Source organism: Sorghum bicolor, chromosome 1 (assembly GCF_000003195.3).
Source record: "Sorghum bicolor cultivar BTx623 chromosome 1, Sorghum_bicolor_NCBIv3, whole genome shotgun sequence".
NCBI classification, from domain to species: domain Eukaryota; kingdom Viridiplantae; phylum Streptophyta; class Magnoliopsida; order Poales; family Poaceae; genus Sorghum; species Sorghum bicolor.
In genome coordinates, this window is record NC_012870.2 from 68,176,776 (window position 1) to 68,199,599 (window position 22,824).

Below are 22,824 nucleotides of genomic sequence, written 5' to 3' on the forward strand. Positions count from 1 at the left end.
CTTGCACAAAACTCATCCCAAAATTACCATACGTATCAAGTAAACCCCGCATTGCAAGAAGATCTAACGAATTCTTTCCACTAAAACTAAAAGCCGTTTGGATCCTTTTATTTTGGAGAAATTTAGAATCTACTTAATAGATTATGTTATTTGCCGAGCATCTCAAAAAATCTCACTCTCTAAATTATCATTTAGAGAGCTATTTGCATAAAAATCACTTTTTATATTTTTTTTACTTTCCAACAGTTTTGCTAAATCTCATGCGCACTCTAGAGAGTCATTCTCGTCTTTTATATTTGGTTATTGAAAAACCCGGAATAGACAATGACTATATTTGGATGACCATTTAGATAAGCTGTTGGAGGGTAATTTTTCACCAAAATTGTTATTCCTAGCATTTAGGAAGAATATACAAAATCTTTTGGAGATGCTCTTAGAATTTGATATTCTATAAGTTTTCTAAGTTCACATATAAGTCTAACTCAAATTCATAAGATGAGATAGAAATTAATAATTCTATAGACCATCATTCTATATTTCTACTTTAAACTTATAGCAAAAACTTTTTTACTCGCTTCCCTAGTAATGAAACATATAAGTATCTCCCTTTTATAGCTAACAATAGTATACAAATATCAACCATATTAACTTAATTAGTTTATGTCTGAATTATAATTATTAGAATGAATCAAATTCCAAGGATCTAAACAGTTTTTGAATATAAATACTAGACTTTGCTGAGGCTGCTTTTGTGTACGTTAGTGGAGATAGGCAGAAAGATATTTCTGCTATTTTCTGCAGCAAACAATCTATTTAAAACATAGGATTCGTACAAAATTCATCCAAAAAGTATCATACGTGCCATGCATTTCAATATGGTGTCTTATTAAGAACCACTACTCCAATTATCATTTAACACATGATTTTTGTTTGCTTTGCTTTCTGCCTCGTAAGATCCAGGTACCTTCTACTTTGGTACCTTTGGCACTTTTCTCGGTGGGAAGACTTTTCGTCCTGAGCCATCATCATCTGTCGTCTGTGGATGAACGGGCGAGCGAGAGGGCCGTCGTTTCCTCTCCAGTCTCCACCCCTCGTTTGTCTCCCTGTAGTTCGATGCTTTCTGGTGTGGATGTGGCGAGCACCGGCCGAATGATTGCTTGGTAATCCACCTGGTTTATTTTCGTCCTGCCAAATCCCAATGGCCATTCATGCTCGCAGCGACGTGAAGATCTCAGAGCCACAGGTGGTACAAAGCTGTTCCCTGAGTTTTAAGGACACGGGTAGTACATGCAGTCTTTCAGATTTGGTATAAATTGCATCTTATGGGGCAAAATTTGCAACAAAATTTTGCGGCTTGAGTCTACACTTCTGTTGAGTCAAGAATTTCAGTTAAAATACCCTTCAGAACGGAGTCTTCAGTAACTGAAAAGCTTACAGAACACAAGGGTATATATCAAGTTGCATATGATAAAATGTACGTAGCATCAAGTTGCCAAAAAAGTACTGGCAGACAGCACGAATCAAACATTAGAGACAGTATCCCCAACATTTTTTAACAAGATACTCCTCATAGCTTTTTTTTTTTGAGGGTCAACGGGAGGGAGGCGATCCCCACCTGATAAATTATAATAGGCCCGAAACGGCCGAATGGGTATAGTTTACATATGTAGAAAGTACAGAGCAGCAATCTCATGCTGCAAATAGATTCAAAGAGAGGAGAGTGGGAGAATCTAGCCTAGCCTTGGCCTTGCCTAGCCATCTGCACGATGGTGCACCAGTGTGTTACGGATTGCCTCTTTGCTCTTGGTATTCTGAATTGCCAAAGCTCGGCTGCCGCTTTGCAGTCCAAAAGTACGCGGTCGACAGAATGGTCTTCGTTCCTGAAGACCTTCGCATTTCTAGCCTTCCAAATTTGCCAGCAGACCAGCGCAATGAAAGTGGGAAGCTCAGGGATTGCAGTCGAGGCGGTGTTCATGAACTGTGCAGCTGACCCATGTCCATGGAGATCATGGACTGCAGGTTGAGTCTCGTCCAGACCTCCCTCCCAACCGAGCATCCGTGAATGATGTGTTCTGGCGTCTCATCCGTGGCGTTGCAGGTTAGACAGATTGCAGAATCCACTATGTGCTTCTTGAGCAAGACTGCCCTGCACTGGATTCTTTTTTGCAGCAGCAGCCACATGAATAGCTTAACCCGAGGCGGTGCCAAGGATTTCCAGATGAAGATTGCCCTGGGGTCTGAAGGTTGGCCCCTAGCCTTGATCATTTTGTATAAGGCACTAGTGTCAAGGCTATTGTCTGGGTTTATGAAGTCAGAGATTCTTTTGTCAGGTGCTTGTGAGAGCGATGTCCGGTCAATGAGCTGCTGCACAAGATGCATCTCTTGGACTGCTATCGCAGAGAGACGAGGTACAAGCGTGTGTTGAATCCCTGATAGTTTGGCCTCCCTTACTGTCTGCACTTTGATATTGCAATGCGAGTAAATTGCTGGGTACTTGTCCGCTAGGCACTCCTCACCAGCCCAAACATCGTTCCATAAAGAGCAACTGCCGCCATCGCCGATCTCCACCGTGGTGATAGCATGGTAGAGAGGTAGGAGGGTTCTCAAGGTTTGCCAATGATCCCCATGAAGATCGCCCTGCAGAGTGGTGATGGTTGCACGTCCCTGGACCCATTGAGCCCAAGCCGATGACTGGGGGCAGTGAAGGCGGTGAAGTAGTTTCAGAAGTAGGCAGATGTTCTGAACTCCAAGATCTCTTATGCCGAGCCCTCCAAGTTCCTTTGGGAAGCAGATGTTGAACCAGGCGACGAGACAAGATGCCGGAGTAGAATGACCGGATTTGTCGCCCGACCAGAGGAACGCCCTTTTCTTCTTGTCCATTTGCTCAATAGCTGAAGGAGGGAGTTGAAGTGAGCTCATGAGGTAGACCAGAATGGAGTCAAGTACCGAGTTCACCAAGACCGCTCGCCCCATCGGGTTTAGCAGATCAGCCTGCCAGGACCCTAAGAACTTGTCTGCTTTTTGAATGTATATGTTGAAGGATGAAACCGGTAGCTTGTTGGCAGACAGTGGCAATCCCAGGTAAGGCTGAGGGAAGCTCCCCTTGGTACATCCTATGATCTGCACACAGTCACTGATCGTTTGTTCATTAGCATGAATAGGTACTAGAGTACTCTTATTGAAGTTTATATGAAGCCCACTGAAAGCTGCAAACTGATCTAGGATTTCTTTTAGCTTCACTGCCCCGGCCACATTGGCCCCGAAGACAATCAGCGTATCGTCCGCATACTGTAGAACTGCGCAGGGCAACGCTTCATCAGTCGGATGTTTGATCTGGTCTGCGTCCCTGATCATTCGCTGCAAGGTTTCTGCCACCAGGATGAAAAGATATGGAGACAAAGGATCTCCCTGACGCAACCCTCTCTTGCAAGTGATCCAAGGTCCGGGGTGGCCATTAACTAGAACTGCAGACTTGGAGGAAACTAGTAGCCTCAGCATCCACCCGATCCACCTTTGGTCGAAGCCTCTAGCCTGTAGAACCCTTCGCAAACCCTCCCAAATGACAGTGTCAAAAGCCTTTGCAAAGTCAAGCTTGAGTACAATTGTCGGTAATCTTCTTTTGTGACAGGTCTGGACCAGTTCCGCTGCATACACAAATGTATCGGTGATCGATCTCCCTTTAACGAAGCCGGTTTGATGAATATCAATTAGTCTTGGAATCTGCTTCTGCAATCTTGTTGTCAGAGCTTTGGTCAAAATTTTCAGAGCACTGTTTTGGAGACAGATAGGCCTGAAGGCGTCCACATCCACAGCATTTGGCTTCTTTGGCAGCAGGACCATATGAGACCGGTTTATGCGCTCAAGATCCGCCTGGCCTTGGTGGAAAGCTTCTGCAAAATCAACTATCGTTCTCTTGACTGACGGCCAAGCCACACGGAAGAAAGCCGGGCCGAAACCATCCGGGCCCGGCGCACTCAGGCTGTTCATTGCGAGCACAGCCTTTTTGAGCTCGCCTTCGGAGAAGCGTCCTGAGATGTCCTCGTCCGGCCTCGGCAACCCAGCATAGATGGCTTCAAGATCCATCAAAGTCATTTGCCCAGGAACCCCGATGATCGACTTGAAGAAGGTTGAAAGGGCCTCAGTTTTCCCTGCATGACTGACAACTTCTTGGTTGTTTACTCTGACCATCCTGATGAATTTGCGTCGCATTTGCAGAGTTGCATGAGCATGATGGTAGGCAGTGTTGGCATCACATTCCTTGATTATCTTTTGCTTGCTTCGTTGACGCCAATAGGCAGCTTTTGCTTTGAGTTCCTGTTGAAGGCGTTCTTGAGCGAGGCTGCGGACCTGGAATTCCGCCTGCGAGAGTGCACGTGATTCTTCGAAATAATCGAAAAGCCGCATTAGGAAATGACAGTTTTGTATTATTTGTGGTGGTGCCCTGTTACACCGTTTCCAAACCTTTGCCGCGGCGCGCGCGGCCTTGATGCACGCGACCAGTTGTCCTGCAGCGTCGTTGCACGTCACAGCCTGTTGCCAACCCTGAATGACAGAGTTGAGGAAGGATTCATTCCTGAGCAGGAAGTTGTCCAGTCTGAAGAAGTGTGTCTTCGGAATATCGGAGGAGAGAGATAGGAGCAAAGGAGTGTGATCAGAGGTTGGGCGTGGCAGGGAAGAAAGGTTAGCCGACGGGAAGACCAGATCAAGAGGAGCATTGGTGAAGACTCTATCCAGCATGGCTAGAATCGGAAAGGATTGTTTGTTGGTCCAAGTAAATCGCCGGTCGGAGAGGTCAACCTCACGAACCAGAACTTCCTGGATAGTTTGATTGAAAGCAGCAGCTAGGCCGGCGTTAAAAACGCCATTGCTCTTATCGGCGGCACTTCGGACAAGGTTGAAGTCGCCGATCAGTAACCAGGCTCCGGAAACCAATTGCTTGATGTCACGGATCTCCTGTAGGAAAGGGGCCGTGGAAGAGTGATCGGAAGGGCCATACACATTGGTGATGGTGATGTCAAAGTTAGAGGCGTTGCAGGAGAAGGAAGAGGTGAGACTGTAAGGGTTGGAAAGGTGAGAGTTGAGTGTGAACAGAGAAGGATCCCAGGCAGTGATGAGTCCACCTCTGGACCCATCTGCTGGCCTCAGGACGGAAGAGGATGAGAGAGGGCGGGGCAGAAAAGATTGCGCTTTGAAAAAGTTGACCTCGGAGAGTTTGGATTCTTGAATACAAATGAACGAAGGTTTAGCATCAGAAAGCACATTGCGCACCACATTACACTTGTCCGAGTCGCCTAAACCTCTAACATTCCATGAAACAACGTGAAAGCGGCGAAAGCTAGAGCTCGAGTTCGTGTTCATTTCGCAAGATTACAACACCAGAAGGCATCAACAAGCCAACAACTCAGAAGAAGAAGAAAGCTGGAAAAGGAAAGAAAGATAGGTGCATTTCCGTTCTCACACTCCCAGCGACCGTTGGGACAGAAATGCAAGTCGCCGGGAGGGCCAGCAGACGCGCGCAGGATCATTCAGCCGCTTCAGTCACCAAGTCGGAGCCCTGGCCGACATCGATCCCGTGCGTAGAGCCCAGCTTCGCCGCAGCGACCAGGGCGCGCAGCTCAGCCACACCCAGAGGCAGCAGGTTGCGCGAGAGGATGTTGCGCTTGGTGACTTGCTTCTTTAGGGACAACGAGCAGGCAGACAGCGAGTTCAGCAGCTCTTTGCGCTGAATCGCCTGGGTTGCCGTGTCCACGAACTTGCCCGACGCCATGGCTGCCTTAGCGGCCAGACGGGAGCTCGAACGACGAGCGGTGGAGTTCGCAGCCGAAGTCATTCTGGCCACCCTGGCTTGGTCGCCAGAGCGTCGCGGTGCCGCCGCGGGCGGGACGCACAGCTTGGTGCGTAGGCGTCGGCGCTGGTAGGTGATCAGCGGCTTTGTCCCAGCGCCGCGTGCAGGAGGAGGCACGTCGGGCGAACACCTTGTCGTGACAGACGTAGGGACTGGTGCAGCCGGGGTGGCAGACGGCGGGGTCGGGCCCGCGGAGGCAGAAGGTGCGTTGATCGCACGCGCCAGGACGAGCGCTAAGGCCAGTACCTGCTTGGGCAGCAAGTAGCCGGTGGACGAACCGGACTGCGCCGAGACGCAGAGAGGGTTGAAAGAGCGTTGCAGGTTGCTAGCATGCCTGTGGGAGTTTCCAGTCGGGAAGGCGAGGCTGTAGAAGTGCGGTTGCGGACGGACCTGATGCAGCGGGGTCGGCGGCCCCATAGGCCCCAAGGATGGCCCCGGGGCAGGCGGCGCTGGCGGGCCAAAGAAGGAGGAGAGGTTGCCGCGACTATCAAGCTGGAACTCGCGCGGCCACACCCTAATGGGTGTAATCCGAGCCACAGCACCAGATCTTCCGACACCACTCTTGCAGGAGATGCGCAGCTCCTTGGGGATCTCTAGGCGGTCATTGACCTCCAGGAGAAGCCGTAGAGGGCCAAAGTTGTCGCCAGTGAGGCACTGTGGGTCGATTTCTGCCACTTCAGCGAACCCGCTAAAGCAGGCCTTGATCTTCTCTTCATACTAGTGCTCGTTGGGAAACCAGTCGACGGAGACGAACGCGAGCCATACAGGCACGCGGAAGAAACGGTTCGCCGTCTCTTCCGGCTTCAGAAGGTGTAGCAGGGACCCCCCGAAGTGAACCGGCCCCAGCAGACTGAGGGAGTTGCGAGCTTCAGGGGATTCGCAGCGCAGGAGCATGGCGCCCATCGAAGATTGCAGTAGGTCCACGGGCTGGAGCGGGGCGATGGAGCGTAGCGCGTTGCGGATGAACGCGCTAACCTCAAGCACGGGGACCGGAGGCTCGATGAAGGCAAAGAGCAGTCGATCAGCGAGCTCATCCCGACCCGGGGAGACCCAGGCATCCGCATGCCGGGGGCACCCCTCGTGCCAGGATGATCCCGAGGAGAAGGAGCCGGAGTCCAGATCAAGCTCGCCGCTGGCATACTCGTCCGCCGAGGAATCTCCCACGCCCCCCATGCCCACCTCCACGCCCACCTCCACGGCAGCAGAGGGCACGGGTGAAGGCGTGATGCTTGGGTCTGTAGGGGAGGTCTGTCTTGCCGCTCCCATGGGCTGAAGCCGTGGCGAGCACACGCCCGGCAGGATGAACTTATCGACGCAGGGGGGGTCAGGCGTCAGCAACGATAGGGGACGCAGGGATTGCGTGCTCAGAACTTCGACAGACGGCGGCGGGACCGTGGAGGAGGAGGCCACCATGTTGATCGGGAGAAAAGCCGCCGAGGCGGGGTGGTGGAAGTCCGACGGGGGCTCATCCTCCAGCCGCAAGGAAGGTTGCCCCGCCGAGGCCGGGGTGGCGGTCGTGGCGTTGTCGACACCACTAGGCCTGGGCGGCGTTGGAGCGCGCATGCGCTTGGCTGCGGCACGGAGGAGGACGCAGAGCTTCATCTTGCACTGGTTGCTGCGGTGCCCCGAGGCGCGACAGCGACGGCAGCGAACAGGTTCGCGGCAGTTGTCCACCAAGTGGTCAGTGGCAAGGCAGCGGTAGCAGGCCCGCGATGGGGCAAGGGGTTTTAGGGTTTTGAACACTTGGCGAGAAGGCGCCGGAGGAGAGCGCGCGGCCTCGACATAACTCTTGGGCCGTCGCGCATTGAAGTCGGGCAAAGGGGGCACGTCCAAGGCTGCACCAGCTGTGGCGACAAGACGTCGCGCCGCTGCCCCAACACCCGGCACGACGCTAAAAGGACTAGGCGGTACACTCAAAAGATTTTCAGGGACAGACCCGAGGCGGATTGCCTCGGGAGCCGGCGAGGGACAGGCCGTAATGATGCTGGTGGTTGGGCGGACGCCGGCAGCCATAACTGAGGAGCCTTCGTTTTGAATCTGGCGTACAGTCGCAGCTGCTAACGGGGATAGACGGGAAACAGCACGCAGGGCAGAGTCCAGGGAGGGATGGAAGAACAGCTGCACATCCGCGATGCGCAGAACGCCAACAAGAGCCAAAGCAACAGCGAACTTCTTGCTCGAAACGGTCACCACGAACACAGCGTCATGAATACGTTTGACATTGAGGCGACTCGGACGCGGTGCAAGCAAGTGGCAAAGCGAATTCGTGATGAAAAACTCATTGAAACGGGGATCAAGGGACGGAGGAGTTACCCAGAGAGGCGCCGGCGCCGGCGACGGGCAGAGGAGGTTGGGGACGATGCAGTCATGGAGATCGGAGAGGAGGCGATTCTGGAGATCAAACCGGGTTGGCGTAGGCGGGACGACGAAACACCGAGAGCGGACGAACTGGTCGGGGGCATCTTGGCCAGGCGCGGACGACGACGGCTCCGGCAGGTCACGGATCACAGGGTTGGGTTGTGGCTCTGGAAGAGGTGGTGGAGGGGGCGGGGGCGGGGGCGGTGGCGGCGGAGGCGGCGGCGGCGGTGGCGGCGGAGGCGGTGAGGGCGGAGGCGGTGAGGGCGGTGGAGGGGGAGGGTGAGGCGGCGGGTAGGGCGGGGGTGGAGGGGGTGGAGACCTCATCCAAGCTCAGTTTCACTCCTCATAACTTTCCGTAAGTGGTTCAGTATTGCTGCTATTTGTACTGCATTCTGCACAACCTCAAGAGTTGGTCCATATGTTTCTATATACACAGTAGCCAAACCAAGAATTACAAAGAAGAATCATACCAAATCTACGTAACCAAACAAAATGAAGCTAAACATTCAGACATGTATAACAAAACAGGCTAACTGTTTCCGTGCTTGGCAAAGCTAGAGCAAATTAGTGAGGAGTACACATGCCTTTTGGGTACATATATGGTGAAATTTTAGTGAAAACCACGGTTTTCACTATTTTTGGGGGGTGCAACACTCTAGCTTCGCCCCTGAGTATGAGACAGAACACTTCAGTTAGCAGTTTCAGAACAAACCAAACCATTTTGATTCTTCCTGCTTTTCCTCTGATGTTTCATAGTATGTTGACTCCTCTCGGTTTGTATAAATTTCTGTGTATTCTGAACCATATTCTGAGGCATATGAAGATGATTCATACTCAGGTTGGATAGACAGAAACATATATTTCAGGCCGCTTATGATATCATAAATCATCAATCCAATTCTTCCTCCACCCCAGCTCCCTATTTGGCTTCCTGCAAGATATCCGAGCTTCCCAAACCGCTCCTCACCATGGAAACCACCCACATAAGTTCCAAACAAGGTGCCAGTGCCCCGGAGAAAACCTTCTGTCATGCTTCCGCCAAAGTACATTGCTTCGAAGAAGTCCCAACCACAAGAAATTATTGGCCCCAATATCCTATTGGCTTGACGAGCAGCAACTTTTGTTGCTTTTGCACTAACCTTCTGAGCTTGTTTGGCTGCTTCACCAGGTGTTAGGCCTTGTGTCACAGCATCGGCTAAAGCTTTCTCCATGGCTCGCTGCCGCACCATTTCCAAGTGTGCACTTCGGATGTTGTTGACGTACAACTTGACACCCTCCTTTGCTGTGCATGCAAGGCTGCCAGAGCCCATGTCAAAGCAGTTCATGAATGTGAATTGACCACTCTTTGATGCAGCCTCCTTTCCAACAAGTTCCCTGAACTTCTCAGCTGTAAAGTAGAGCAAATGGGGGTCATTCCAAGGATATAATAAGGTTTGCTTTAATCTGAAACCATGAATATCTAGAATCAGTTAATTGGGAGATTGAAAAAGGAACCAGTATCAATGCAATAATGGCTTTCAATATTGAATTATCAATCTGTCATTCAACTGTGGCCATGAAAACATGGAACTGTGGCTACTAAGCAAGAGTTACCTTTAAATAGGGTACCCCTTTAGACCTGCTCGGTCAGTAGTATGACGAAATTTGAAATCGCATAAAGCAAATTGGTAAACTTGTGCAATTAACCATTCGTTATATCCAACAGAATTTACTATCTAGTGAATTATCAGTCATTACTGACCCAGTTGAAACACAATGCATTGTCACTCACTCCTAGTTCTTCAGTGAAGTGTACCTATGCTACCACCAATACTAAAAGACTTCTGGTTGTGTTGTTTGGCATATGCATACAAAATGTCTGCTTGTGAATCCATTACTTAAGGCTACTCAGTAAACCGCACAATGTTAAGTAAGAAGATATCAGGAAAACTTGTAAAAACTGAAAGGTCACTGGTTTTCTACAGAACTTATAAGCTACCTAGTTATTTCTGTTCACTATGGAAACCCTATTTGAACAGGTGGCAATTGGCTCTAGTCCTGTAGGATATGGAACTCAGAAGCTCTAACTTCTCTGAATCAAAAGCAGAGCTAGTGGGGTGTTTCATACTTTTGCCTATAGCTACAGCCTACAACTTTTGCACTTCCATAGTTTTGTTGTTTTCTGATTTTATTTTAATCCTTGTAATAGAGTATTAGACATATAAAAATTATATCATCTGTTGCTATAAACTTATAGAGATGTTATGTCTCAGATTTGCTGTAGTCGTGAGGTCTCAAATCCATCTATTAAATTTTCCATTTGGAGCAACTGAAGTCAGCAATGAAATGTTCCTCTGAACTTTTGTTGTGGCTGGAAATAACTTCATCTAATCTCTAGAGAAGCCCAAAACCTGAGCATGACTATTTTCCCAAGTGGTTTTTAGCCTATGACAAAAGAATTTGATGCACAGGATGGAACATCACTATAGTAAATCCTGTAACTTGCATATATCATCATACTGAGGCATTTTGAGTAATTGCTTGTATTGCTACTTGCCTACTTCCTAGATGCTCATTCGTGGATGTGGTGACTAATTGCTTCTGTTGCTAGGCTGATATCTTGTGTTTGCCATCCTATTAGCACACACTACCCAATGCAAACAAATATTCAAACCCACACCCAACTGCTAGCATTTGTAGTTAGCTTCCGAATTGATGTATTTCTGTTGAATTGCAGCAAAATGCATTCTGAGCGAACATGATCAGATCATTCTGACCAATTTATGGCTTTCTGAATAACTCTACACAGAATTTCTTTGCAAGATCCCAACCCCACAATCACAACCTCACAAGAATGGCAGCGAAAAACTTAGCAAAAGGGAATTTAAATTCCACCATCCACATCAATCTAAACCAGACAAATTCTGGCAGAAGAAATTATCCCTAGGAACCAATTACCGACTGACTAGCCTAAATGCATCACTTCCCACAACAAAAATCAAGCAAATTCGCGTTTCTGCATAAAAGAACAACCACTCCCCCAGCAATTGGAGTATTAGACGAAGATCGAAGAAAACAGTGCCCACCAGATCTCCATCAGAAACTAACGCGTGAAATTGCACAGGAAGGAAAAGATTCTGATTCGCGACCGGAAAACTAACCGGTCATGCTGAGCGCAACGACGCCCGTGATGAGGAGCAGCAGCCGCACGCGCCGCTTCTGTATGTCCAACATCTTCGCCCGCCACCGTCGGAATCGAGCGCCGCGAGGATCTAACCCTGCCTACGGACCAACCTCCCGCTCCCTCGCGTCCACCGAGGAACAGGGAAGGGAGACCGGAAGCGAGGGAGGAAGAAAAGAGGAATGGTCGCAGCGTTCTCTTCGCGACCGCCGCGTGTTAGAGCGTGGGCGTGACCCCTGATCCGCGTTGCCTTCCTAAGCACGGCGTTCTTGTAATGCTAGCTGACAGGTGGGGACATGATTGCAGTGAGCCCAATGATCAGTGGGATTATTGCGGCGTGTGTTTCAGCTGCAAATCCACCGATTCACTCGATCATAATGTTTGTTCAGATGAAAATTAATGCTGTTGATTGAAAAGCCTTAGAGGACTGGAACGTAAAGTGAGGATATCTAGAAGGGCTCGGCAGCAATTTTGCCTGTGGTCATCGCCTCATTGGTCAAACCTTGAGAGCCCCGGTTCAGAAATCGCAGTCCCGCACGGCGGCGATGGACGGCGGCGGGGTCGACACGGGCACGACGGCGGCGTGGATGGAGAAGCACCGGCAGATGTACGAGCGGGCCACCCGGCACCCGTTCACCGTCTCCATCCGCGACGGTACCGTCGACATGTCTGCCTTCAAGCGCTGGCTGGTCAGTCTCGGTCCCTCTATTCCCCCATCAACTGATGCAGTGAAGTTCTCGTTGTGTAACGCCTTTGACCGCGAGAAAATTGACGTTTCCGTGCCTGATTCTTGGTTCGGGGCATCGAGCTCTGTACATCAAGTTAAATACAACCAGGAAGTGTTGGAGTTGCTACTAAGATAACGAAAATTTGTGTGGACGGCTATAGAATAGTACTGTGTGTGAGTGAAGATCTTGTGTTTCCAATGGACAAGTCACTCTGAATGTCGTCATTCTGCTGTTTCTTCCGGTTGACAAAAATAACGCCAGAATAGAATTGACACTGTCCAATTGTGATAGTGTAAAGTGATGAAGGATCATGTTCAGGGAAGCAAAATAGAACTCAACTCCTAGTTGGGCATAATATTCTGCAAGAGAATAAATGAAACTAATAAAAAAAGTTACTTTATATGATCTTGGTTTTTTCTTCTAGTTGGAAGCAGTTTGGTGGTTGATAATTATAAGTTAAATTACGATATCTCATAGTGCAGCAGTAGGTGAGCTTACAGTTGTCTAGATAGTGATCAATTTGTGTTGGTTAATTTTCTTTCTGTGATTTTCTTAAAGAAATTTCATTTTGGTTATGAGTATTATGAGTGGAGAAAAGTATAAATAGACTCGTTTCTTTGTCATATTCAGAGCCAGGACTATCTGTTTGTAAGGGAATTTGTTGCATTTATAGCAAGTGTGTTGCTTAAATGCTGCAAGCAAGAAGACAGCTCGGACATGGAAATTATCCTGGGTGGAGTAGCTTCTATCAGCGATGAGATCTCTTGGTTCAAGAATGAAGCTACCAGATGGGGTGTCAATCTAGCAAGTGTTTCTCCCTTAAAAGCCAATTTAGAGTACCACAGGTTCATCTCGTTCAAACATTTGTAAAATTCCCTCACAATAGCATGACTCGAGATCTATAACCGGCATTAACCTTGTTGCCAGGTTTCTCCAGAGCTTTACTGAGCCAGAGGTTAGCTATGTTGTTGCTGTAACAACCTTCTGGATAATTGAAACCGTGTACCAGGACAGCTTCGGTTTCTGTATACAAGATGGTAATAGGACGCCACCGGAGCTCTTAGGCACCTGCCAGAGATGGGGCAGCGCTGGGTTCAGACAGTACTGCCAGTCTCTGCAGAGCATCGTGGATCGCTGCTTGGCTAATGCGCCAGCTGATGCTGTCAAGAGTGCTGAAGAGGCCTTCATCCGGGTACTCGAGCTGGAAATTGGTTTCTGGGAAATGAGCTCTTCTCAGTCCTAATTAGCAGCCTATTCTCTAAGTCCAAACATCTATACAAATAATCGAACGAAAAAAATGGTGCTTCGGGCTCAGACCCAGGAATGAGTTATAACCCCCCCCCCCCCCCCTCCTCATTTTCTCTGTCTTTGGTTTCACCTTAGTCCTGTATCTTTGGTTCATACACAAAGAACTGATATGATGCTGCCATGACCATGTGAAACCAAATCAGAATTGCTATATCATGCTCAGGTGAAAAAGTCCCTCTTACACTCAATTTTTGTGAGCTTTATAAGCAACTTTCCTTTGTTTTACAGAAATTCTACACCTAGATCAAATGTGCTGTAAGAATTGGGTAGAATATTCCTTCCCTACACTCAAAATTTTAGTTACACCAATTCTTTACTTTGAAAATTATACCAAAGTAGTCATCACCTTATTAGTTCTAGCAAAAGTAAAGTCGAGTGTGAATTGGGGTGTGGGAGAGAAGATTTTCACCTGAACTGAATTCCCTTTCATGCATAATTGCAAGTAGTCACCTTATTAGTTCTAGCAAAAGTAAAGTCGAGTGTGAATTGGAGTGTCAATTGGGCGGGATATAAGTAAACAATCCCGTCCCAAATACTTTGTCTCGGTCTCAAATTTCTTAGTGCTACTTCTGACATGCAGTATCATTGAGACATGTATTGGACTAGCACATAGTGTAATCAAGTACCAGAAGCACACCAGCAAATATATTTCTAAGGATTACATCCTACTTGGAATTACATTAGGAGTTCCTAAATGTTTCTTATAAATAACAAACCTCGCTTTATTCCACACCAAGCCAAAGACTAAAAAAACGAAGAAACCAAACTCAAGCACCAAAGGTGACGAAGGGGCAGAACCATCATCCATTGCATGCCTGCAAATTGCCATCATGCCAAGCTAGCTAGATCAAGCGACAGCGATGGCGGAAGCCGGAGGCCAGCCTCGCGCGTTTCAGTCCTCGTACGTGCGGCACTCGTCGGTCTCGGGGTTGTCCTTGCAGTACTCCTCGAGCGGGTCGACGCCCTTCTGCCGGTCGCGCGCGTGGCTGGCGGCCGCGCTGAGCTCCTCCACCTCGTCCCACGCCGCCACGCACTCGGCGCTCACCGGGTCATCCGCGCACGTCTCCTTGGCCTGCTTGATGCTCTCGGACACCTTGTTGGCAAGATCCGGCGGCGTGGCCGGCGAGCTGGCCGCCACGGCCACCAACCGGCGGTGCGCCCGCGCCGGCCCGACGAAGAACGACACGACGTTCTGGCGGGACGGCAGCTGGGCCGGGCGCTGAAGGAGGCTTCTTGGAGCCGAGAAAACGGCTAGGGCGGCCACGGCGGAGACCGAGGTGGCCATGGCTTGACGAGTGGGAGAAGCGATGGAGAGAAGAGAAAAATGTTTTGGTTGCGTTGGGCTGGTGATCCGTTTTATGAGGTTTCCCCTCTTATCCTTTTCCTGCCAATCGTGTGGTGACAGATCAGCCACGGCAGATTTTCATTCTAGAAAGCTCGTTCCCTTTACTAAACTTTTTGTTATTTCCATGGCTAATTGAGCTGCGCTATTCAACTCAAAGCATTAATTGTGTTGTTAACAAGTCAATTTAAGTAATAGTGTCCTAGCTATTCTAAGTTTCTAACCTCTGTTATTGTTTGGTGGGCAACTTTTACACTAGTAATAAGTATTTGTTCCGTTCAAAAATGACAAATGCATTTGACCATTGGGAAAATCAATAAAATAAATTCTAACCATTAATTTCTCTTATCATATACAGTTAATTGTTAAAAAACAATGTCATTTTAGCGGCACTTCAAACACAAAAAATATTGATGTAAGTTTTATTATGTCCTAAACTTGCATATAATTTGATTAACTGTTGATTAAAATTTGTCTAATTTAACTTTTCTGATGGAGAGAGTAGAATGATTGTAAGCAACACTCATGGCAGCTAGATTTTGAGTCTAAAGCAACGTTTTGTGATTTGATACTTTGAAATAAGTTAGAGCTAGATTTGCCATATTTGTTTTGATCCTGTGTTTGGATGGAACCAATTATATTTTGGACATTTTAACAATGGGAAATAAAATAAGATCTTTAAAAATAATCTAGGACAAAGGACTGAAGGCCATGTTTTTTGACCGAAACTGAAGGTCATGTTGCCATGGATCTTTATGTGCAGATCCGTCTCTAGCCTCTTGTCATTGTTCACCACTACTATTACATACAGTACTATTCTAGAAATGATTTTTTGAGGTTTTATGATTTTTCCCCAAAGAGGTTGTCATTTCGGGCGAGAGATTTTTCAGAGAAGTACCATCGCTAAAATATCATTTTTAGGACTATTGGTATTCCCTTCAGGAATAGTCTAAATTACCTTAATTAAACATGATTATCATCCTCTAAACAACCTAGTTTAAAGCAGAATAATCCCGATATAGTCTCCTATATGCGTCTCATGCAGCCAAGGAACAACGCACACATTGCTTTCACAATTAAGTAATCATCACATAGATACATAGAGAGCAATTTTTTTTTTCATGTTTACAAGTCAACATAGAACGAAAGATGTCCATGAATGATACAACAGATGAAACTATCCTTGACTAGCTCAGGCGAGTTAAGTCATTTGAGACCCTCGCTCGCCATGACTCTAAAATGAAAGTATATGGAAATAATGAAAGTATGATCATAAACTCCAACCATCAAAATGTATATGAAAGTGCGATCATATCATCACCTAGTAATAGGGTTTAATTCTAATCAATGAAGTTTTGGTGAACTGTTAACTGCAGTTTCTTTCCTTATCGTTTTTGGTTGAATGAAAGTTTGGAACAACTAGGAGTACTTGCACCGCATATTTCTGCGGGACTGCAGAGTATAGAGTACGTGTACGGCTTCCTTTCAGTTTCAGTCCACCCTGATTGGCGGTTAGCGCAGTAGTTTTCTTTAAGTGAACATCATTTTCATCGTACGTGGTCCATGGGCAACTGACCAGTTGTACGATAGCTCCGTGGCGTGCCAGGGGAAAGAACCAACGAAACCGACAAACCGTGGCCAAACAAAGTCACCAGCAAACGTGTCTCTTTTCTCCAACTGGAACTCGGCCAGAGTAAGTCGACGTCGATTTGAAATGCCTCCTTTCGAGAGGATGATCGCCGTCATGTACGTAGACGCTAAAAGCCACCGTAAATCATCGTCATCGACGGAATCTGGTGACTAGTATAGCAGCTGGCTGCTGACGGGTGGCCGGTCAGTTTCCGTGAGCTCGGTCTAGCTTTCATGCATGGCCGCGATGGAGCGACGACGGTCGATCGACGGCATGCAAGCGAAGTACGGCTGCCATCAGTGCTCCCTGACGAACGAAGAAAAAAAAAATAATGTGGGTCCGCCTCGACGTCTAGTCATATGTCGAGCTCGAGAGTGTCTCGTAGTTAATTAATCGTCCAGTTTTTAACGCCTCGTCACCGCCGTAGGGTGAAAGTAAGGTTTGTCCGGGCACAGCTCAACTTCATTAGTAAAGCTGTTTTTTTAGAAAATAGCTTCATGAGTGACTTTCTAGATGAAGCTGAGCTGTTTTGGAAAAAGTGTTTGGCAAAATAGCTTCACCAACTACTTCATGCATAGTTGAGAGAGAAAAATGAGAGAGAAGCTGCAATAAGCTATTTTTTTCCAGCTTCATCCAACTTATATCTTTATGAGAGGAGGAAAAAAAACAGCTTCACCCATGAAACTGTTTTGGAAATAAGTGTTTGACAAAAAAAACAGCTCACATAGCAAACAGCCGCTAAAAGGAATTATCGGTTGCATCACCGTGTGTGCCGGGGTGTGGCAGCGACGCAGCGTTTTATGAATTTTGCAAAAAAAAAAAAGACGACTGTGCAACGTCGGTCTCGGTCAAGCTACGTTCAGGCTGAATGAAACCGGACAAAAATAAAAACTAATTACACAGTTTGGTCGAAATTGACGAGACGAATCTTTTAAACCTAGTTAGTCTATGATTGGACAATATTTGTCAAATACAAACGAAAAAGCTACAGTGTCGATTTTGCAAAATATTTTGGAACTAAACAAGACCAACAAAGGTCGCAGTGGAGTGGATGCGGTACAAATATCGTTCCTGCGGGTACAATTGCAAACCAGGATTATTTTCTCGAGAAACTAGAAAACTACGCATCCTTTGCATATATATATATATATATATATATATATATATATATATATATATATATATATATTTATACTATATAGGAAGGATCCAAATTTGCAAAAAGTTGAATTAGTCGCGCAGACTTGAGTGACAACCAGCATAAAAAAAAACCACAACTCAACAACCTGCACCAGGGAAGTGCGAGCACTAAACGGACTAGTCAGGCCCGAAACAACCGGTATGAGCTGTGCTGTCCGTGGGCTCTTTTCATAGACCACAAATGCCAAGCCACAGATGTTCTGCTAGCTTTTACTACTGATCACGGTTAATCTCAAAATTGTGGGTAAGAATCCGTGGATAATAACATAGATACATGTCCACCCCACAGATATAGGAGCTCCCGTCCTCAAAAAATTAGACCTTCTTTGATTCACCCCTTTAAACTTTAGACCTCTAAACTTTAAAGCTAAAGCTTGTGGTCTAAAAATAACTCTAAACTTTATCCCACCTTATATTAGAGCTATAGGCGGAGCTAGTTAGGTGGACAGGTGGTCTTTGAACCACACTTAGTTCAATGTTAAACTATAGTAGATGAGTTCTCTAAAATTATAAAAAATACATATAGATCACTCTATAGTTTGGTTCTATATCTAAAATGGACCACTTTTGCTCTAGATCTTAGCTACGTCACTTATTAGAGCTTTAGACCTCAAAAGTGCTCTAAAGTTTTTAGAGCTCTAAACTTTAGAGGTAGGGATCCAAACACACCCTTAACTTCTTGAGTAATTGTATAAGTCAAATTTTAAAAATGATTAAATTTATAAAATATTTATGACTTCAAATTAATATCTATATATCATAGAATATTATTTTCTACTCTTTTCAAGTTAATCACACTTAGAGCAACTCCAAGAGCTTGGCTATTCTTGTTGTGGAGGCTTTTTTTGAATTTACATAGCAAAAGGTAGGCTCCAACAAAGATGTGTTATCTGATTTTGTAGAATAGAAAGTTGACTATCCCTTAATTTTTTATGGCTATATATAGCCAACTATACTGAGACTTGCTATCTGATTTTGTAAAATAGCAAAGTGATTGTGGACTTCTTCTTTTTTAATAAGCCTTTTATTTTATAAAATCGCTAAACAATAGAATTTGACTACTTTTTAGCAAGCTCTTGAAGTTGCTCTTAAGATAGTTTTACTCGATGGTTCTAAAAGTTGGTTTATTTATTCCAAGACAAAGCTAATACAGTATATACTTCACTCTCGAGCTTTCTGCATGCACATTCTTTACCGGCGACATTAACACATCACACTTAAGTAGGTTCTATGTTGTTCACATGACAAGCATACATGATACCTGATACAGCAGTACAACACAGGGTACATACGGCAAACAAAGCATAACAGCACACTGCACACCAACGACATATATAACAGACTTCACAAGATAACAATATCTAGTTGATGGACTCAGAGCCTCAGACCTCAGAACTCGAGCATACCAACGGCGTCCATGACGTCGGGCTGGAGCAGCATCAGCTGGATCTCGAGCGGCAACTGCAGTTGCAGTGGCGGTGGCGGCGGCGACGGCGAGAGCGGCGTGACTGACGGCGAGAGCGGGGTGACTGGCATCTGCACGCCGCCGTAGAGCTGCACGAGGTGGTCGGGCACGCCCGGCACGTCGAGGGGTACGCCGGCCACGTCGCCGAGCAGGCGGAGCTGGGAGTTCCGCAGTAGGAGCGCGGCGCACAGCTGGCGCGCGTGCGCGGCGAGCACCCGGTTCTCCTGCTCCAGCGCGCGGCTCTGCGTCAGGACGTCGCCGACGCTGGCGCGCATCGCCTCGTTCTCGCGCCGCAGGCGCTCGTTCTCCGCGGTCAGGTCGTCGACGTGCTGCTGCCGCTTCATGCGGGACTTGCGCGCCGACAGCCGGTTAGAGGTCATGCGGTTGCGCCGCCGCTCCTCATCCGTGGTCACCGCGGCGCCGCGCGCTCCCTGGCCGCCCGCCGGTGGAACCATCCTAGCTACTACTTTCAGAAGGGAAGCACGTACTTAACTGCTTCAAACACTGCCAAAAAGCGCGCACTGCTCCTAGTCGAATGATCGATCTGAGTGTAGGAGTACGCGCGCGCTAGGAGAGGCACGGAACTTAGCAGCAAAGCAAGAGAGGCCCGGGAGATGAACGTGAACGGGTCATCATGGAAGAACGAAGAGGAACAAGCATGGAGGAGTAATCAATAGTAGTAATTTTTTGTTTGGAACGAACAAAGCTTCGGCTCTGAATCAAACCAAAGCTTAGCTTTGTTCGATCGGAACTTGGCGAGAGGCGGCCGATTCAGGAGATGACGTAGAAGAAGTAGAGAAGCACGATGGAGAGGGAGTGGAGGTAGCAGAAGTGGAGGCTGACCTCCGTGAGCGACATGGCACGGAGATTGGCGGATGAACACGAAACAAGCAGGAAGGAACTTAGCTAGCTAGCTAGCTGAAGTGAGGCATCCGGAGGAGAGGAGGAGGAGGAGGAGGAGGAGGCATGGGGCTGCACTTCCCAAACAACCAAAGAGCTGTGTGCTCTGCAGTGCCTCTACTCAACTAGGGACGAGAGGAAGAAGATTTGTGAAGGCAGAAGGGGTGGCCTGAGGGTGGCGGAGGGCGAAGATTTAAGGACCGGAGGGAGGGAACTGACGACGTATTATATGCACTAACTAATACAGTAATATTAGTCAGCTCGTGCAATTGCGTGTGCACCAACTAGCCTGATTAAACAAGGGACCTGATCTTTTGTTCGTATTGCGTATTGCCAACGATCGTAAGCATCTCCATTGGGGTCAGGTGAAATGTTTTAGGTTTGTATATTGTTTTAACCGTACAGCTGGACAGCTGGTCTGCTACGGGGGAAGTGAAATTTCCAAAGATGCCAAAGAACTATGCCTGAAACTTCCCAAGCACACCAATACAAAAACTGGCGGGTTTCTATTCTATCAATATTGTCACTCATGACGCAAGCATATTTGAGATATTTAACTTGGGATCAAAAGATCTGATGAAGTTTTCCAACCCTAGGTAATACTATACACAACTTAACCATCGGAGGGAAATTAAACAACTCCATGCAATGGCAGCAGATAGAAGCATCAATGCAAGCATCACGGGGGACATTGATTCTTTACAGTTGCTGAGGTGTTCTTTAATTTTGCTCCTTTTGTCTTGACTTGTAGACGGCTTGCTGCGTCACAACAAATGCACGTTGCAGTCCTTCAAAGCGCCCGAGTGGCCAACGGTAATTGAATGAAGAACAAGGAAACACACGAGGCTTCCATCGATGATGACTTGGCGCCTAGTCCGCCGACCAGAAGCACAGATTGGCCGCTTTACCTTCTGGCTTCTGCGAAGCAGCATAGAGCAAACATCAGACAAACAAGAACAAATTACACTAATTAACAAGCGGCTGATACTGTGGTACCTGAACCATGAATTGTGAAATTTTGACTAAGTTTCAGGTCGACGTACATGCCCGGGGATCGGGGACAAGTGGCCACTGCATTTTTCTCGGCAAATTAATGATCTACCCAACCCACAGTACAAATATTCTACTGTGATTAGATTCAGATGCCCTGGTTGCTTCTCTTGGAGCATGGCGTCACGTCTGATGAGATAACATTAAAAACTGACCACGACGCGTATAGCCAATAATTTTAGGCCTCGTTTAGTTCCGAAAAGATTTCGGATTTCGGTACTGTAGCACTTTAATATTATTCAATTATGGACTAACTAAGATCAAAAGATTCGTCTCGCGATTTCTAGCTAAACTGTGTAATTAGTTTTTGCTTTCGTCTATATTTAATGGTTCATGCATGTGCCGCAAGATTCGATGTGACGGAGAATCTTGAAAACTTTTTGCTTTTTGGGGTGAACTAAACAAGGCCTTACCTGCAGGGAAATGCTAGAAACAGTATGTGTCATTTTCAATTAGGTCTTGTTTAGTTCACCTGAAAACCAAAAAGTTTTCAAGATTCCCCGTCACATCGAATCTTGTGGCACATGCATGAAGTATTAAATATAGACGAAAACAAAAACTAATTACACAGTTTTCCTGTAAATCACAAGATGAATCTTTTGATCCTAATTAGTCTATGATTGGACAATATTTGTCACAAACAAACGAAAGTGCTACAGTAGCAAAATAAAAAAAATTGGCATCTAAACAGAGCCTTAGTACTATGTGCGTATTGTACCGTGGCAGCTGGCAGGGCTGTAAGTTGCATTGCTTATGTGTTAAGGAATATTAAAGAGCATCGGTGAAAATTTTTCAGGGTAATAAGGAGCATCAGTGATAGTGTGCCCGCTAGTATTAGAACACGCATGCGGTACCTGGTATTACTTTCGTGCGTGAGCGCGCAAAGTGCTTTGTTATTCAATCATATTGTGGCACAGTGTGTTTGCATCTAATCGTATAGCTTTTTGCTGATGCTAGTGCTGGCTATCAAAATACTCGTATGAGCTACGCATAACCGGCGGGGTTAAAAAAGATGAGCTACGCAAACCTTTCCAAAGTTCAATACATGCATGCAAAGGATCAATGCTGGAGCAAAATAATTAATCTGTAAGGGCACTCACAATGCAAGACTCTATCACAGAGTCCAATACAATTAATTACATATTATTTATGGTATTTTGCTGATGTGGCAGCATATTTATTGAATGAAGAGGTAGAAAAAATAAGACTCCAAATCCACATTGTTCGAGGTAATAAATAACTTTAGACTCTATGATAGAGTCTGTATTGTGAGACTCTATCATAGAGTCTAAATCTATTTATTACCTCGAACAATGTGGACTTGGAGTCTAAATAAGACTTGGAGTCTTATTTTTTCTACCTCTTTCTTCAATAAATATGCTGCCACATCAGCAAAATACCATAAATAATATGTAATTAAGTGTCTTGGACTCTGTGATAGAGTCTTGCATTGTGAGTGCCCTAATGTTTACTATGATCCCACCGAACTCTCTGGTCGCTGTGCCTGTAAACAATTGAGCTTTCTTGGTGCTAGCTGACTTTGAAAATTTACGGAGGCAGGCTATCCTACTGGACTTTTCAGTTTCCGTGCAGTTTATTGGTTCCATGAAAGCAGAGCTGATTTGGTCCACTTTGAGCAATGCTACTTTCGTTCTACCAATGCTTGTCATTGTCATGACGTATTGTAGATGTATTGTGCATGAGAAAGTTGACTTATTATTACCGCTAATATGTTTGATGAAAGTTACCCATATGCATTTCCTTTTGTTTCAGTAAAGTTAAGTCAATTACTTCACATCAGAGTAGAACATTAGGAGTTAGGAGTGACATGAATGCAA

General features: G+C 46.6%; 4 protein-coding genes across 4 annotated transcripts; 1 reads left to right on the forward strand and 3 right to left on the reverse strand.

The window, feature by feature from the left end:
* LOC8083991 lies at positions 8,573-11,610 on the reverse strand. Its single transcript, XM_021448977.1, has 2 exons — positions 11,344-11,610; positions 8,573-9,590 (listed from the first exon to the last, which is right to left on the reverse strand). The coding sequence occupies exons 1-2, from the start codon at positions 11,414-11,416 to the stop codon at positions 8,905-8,907; spliced, it is 759 nt and encodes a 252-aa protein (XP_021304652.1). The 5' UTR covers positions 11,417-11,610; the 3' UTR covers positions 8,573-8,904.
* Positions 11,793-13,587, forward strand: LOC8081081 (bifunctional TENA2 protein). The gene is made up of 3 exons (XM_002465331.2): positions 11,793-12,052; positions 12,722-12,936; positions 13,019-13,587. Exons 1-3 carry the CDS (start codon positions 11,909-11,911, stop codon positions 13,332-13,334), a joined length of 675 nt encoding a protein of 224 aa, XP_002465376.2. The 5' UTR covers positions 11,793-11,908; the 3' UTR covers positions 13,335-13,587.
* LOC8083992 (calvin cycle protein CP12-1, chloroplastic) lies at positions 14,010-14,744 on the reverse strand. Its single transcript, XM_002467937.2, has one exon. It carries the CDS (start codon positions 14,682-14,684, stop codon positions 14,292-14,294), a length of 393 nt encoding a protein of 130 aa, XP_002467982.1. The 5' UTR covers positions 14,685-14,744; the 3' UTR covers positions 14,010-14,291.
* On the reverse strand, positions 18,679-20,126 carry LOC8081082 (ocs element-binding factor 1). The gene has a single exon (XM_002467938.2). The coding sequence runs from the start codon at positions 19,489-19,491 to the stop codon at positions 18,961-18,963; it is 531 nt and encodes a 176-aa protein (XP_002467983.1). The 5' UTR covers positions 19,492-20,126; the 3' UTR covers positions 18,679-18,960.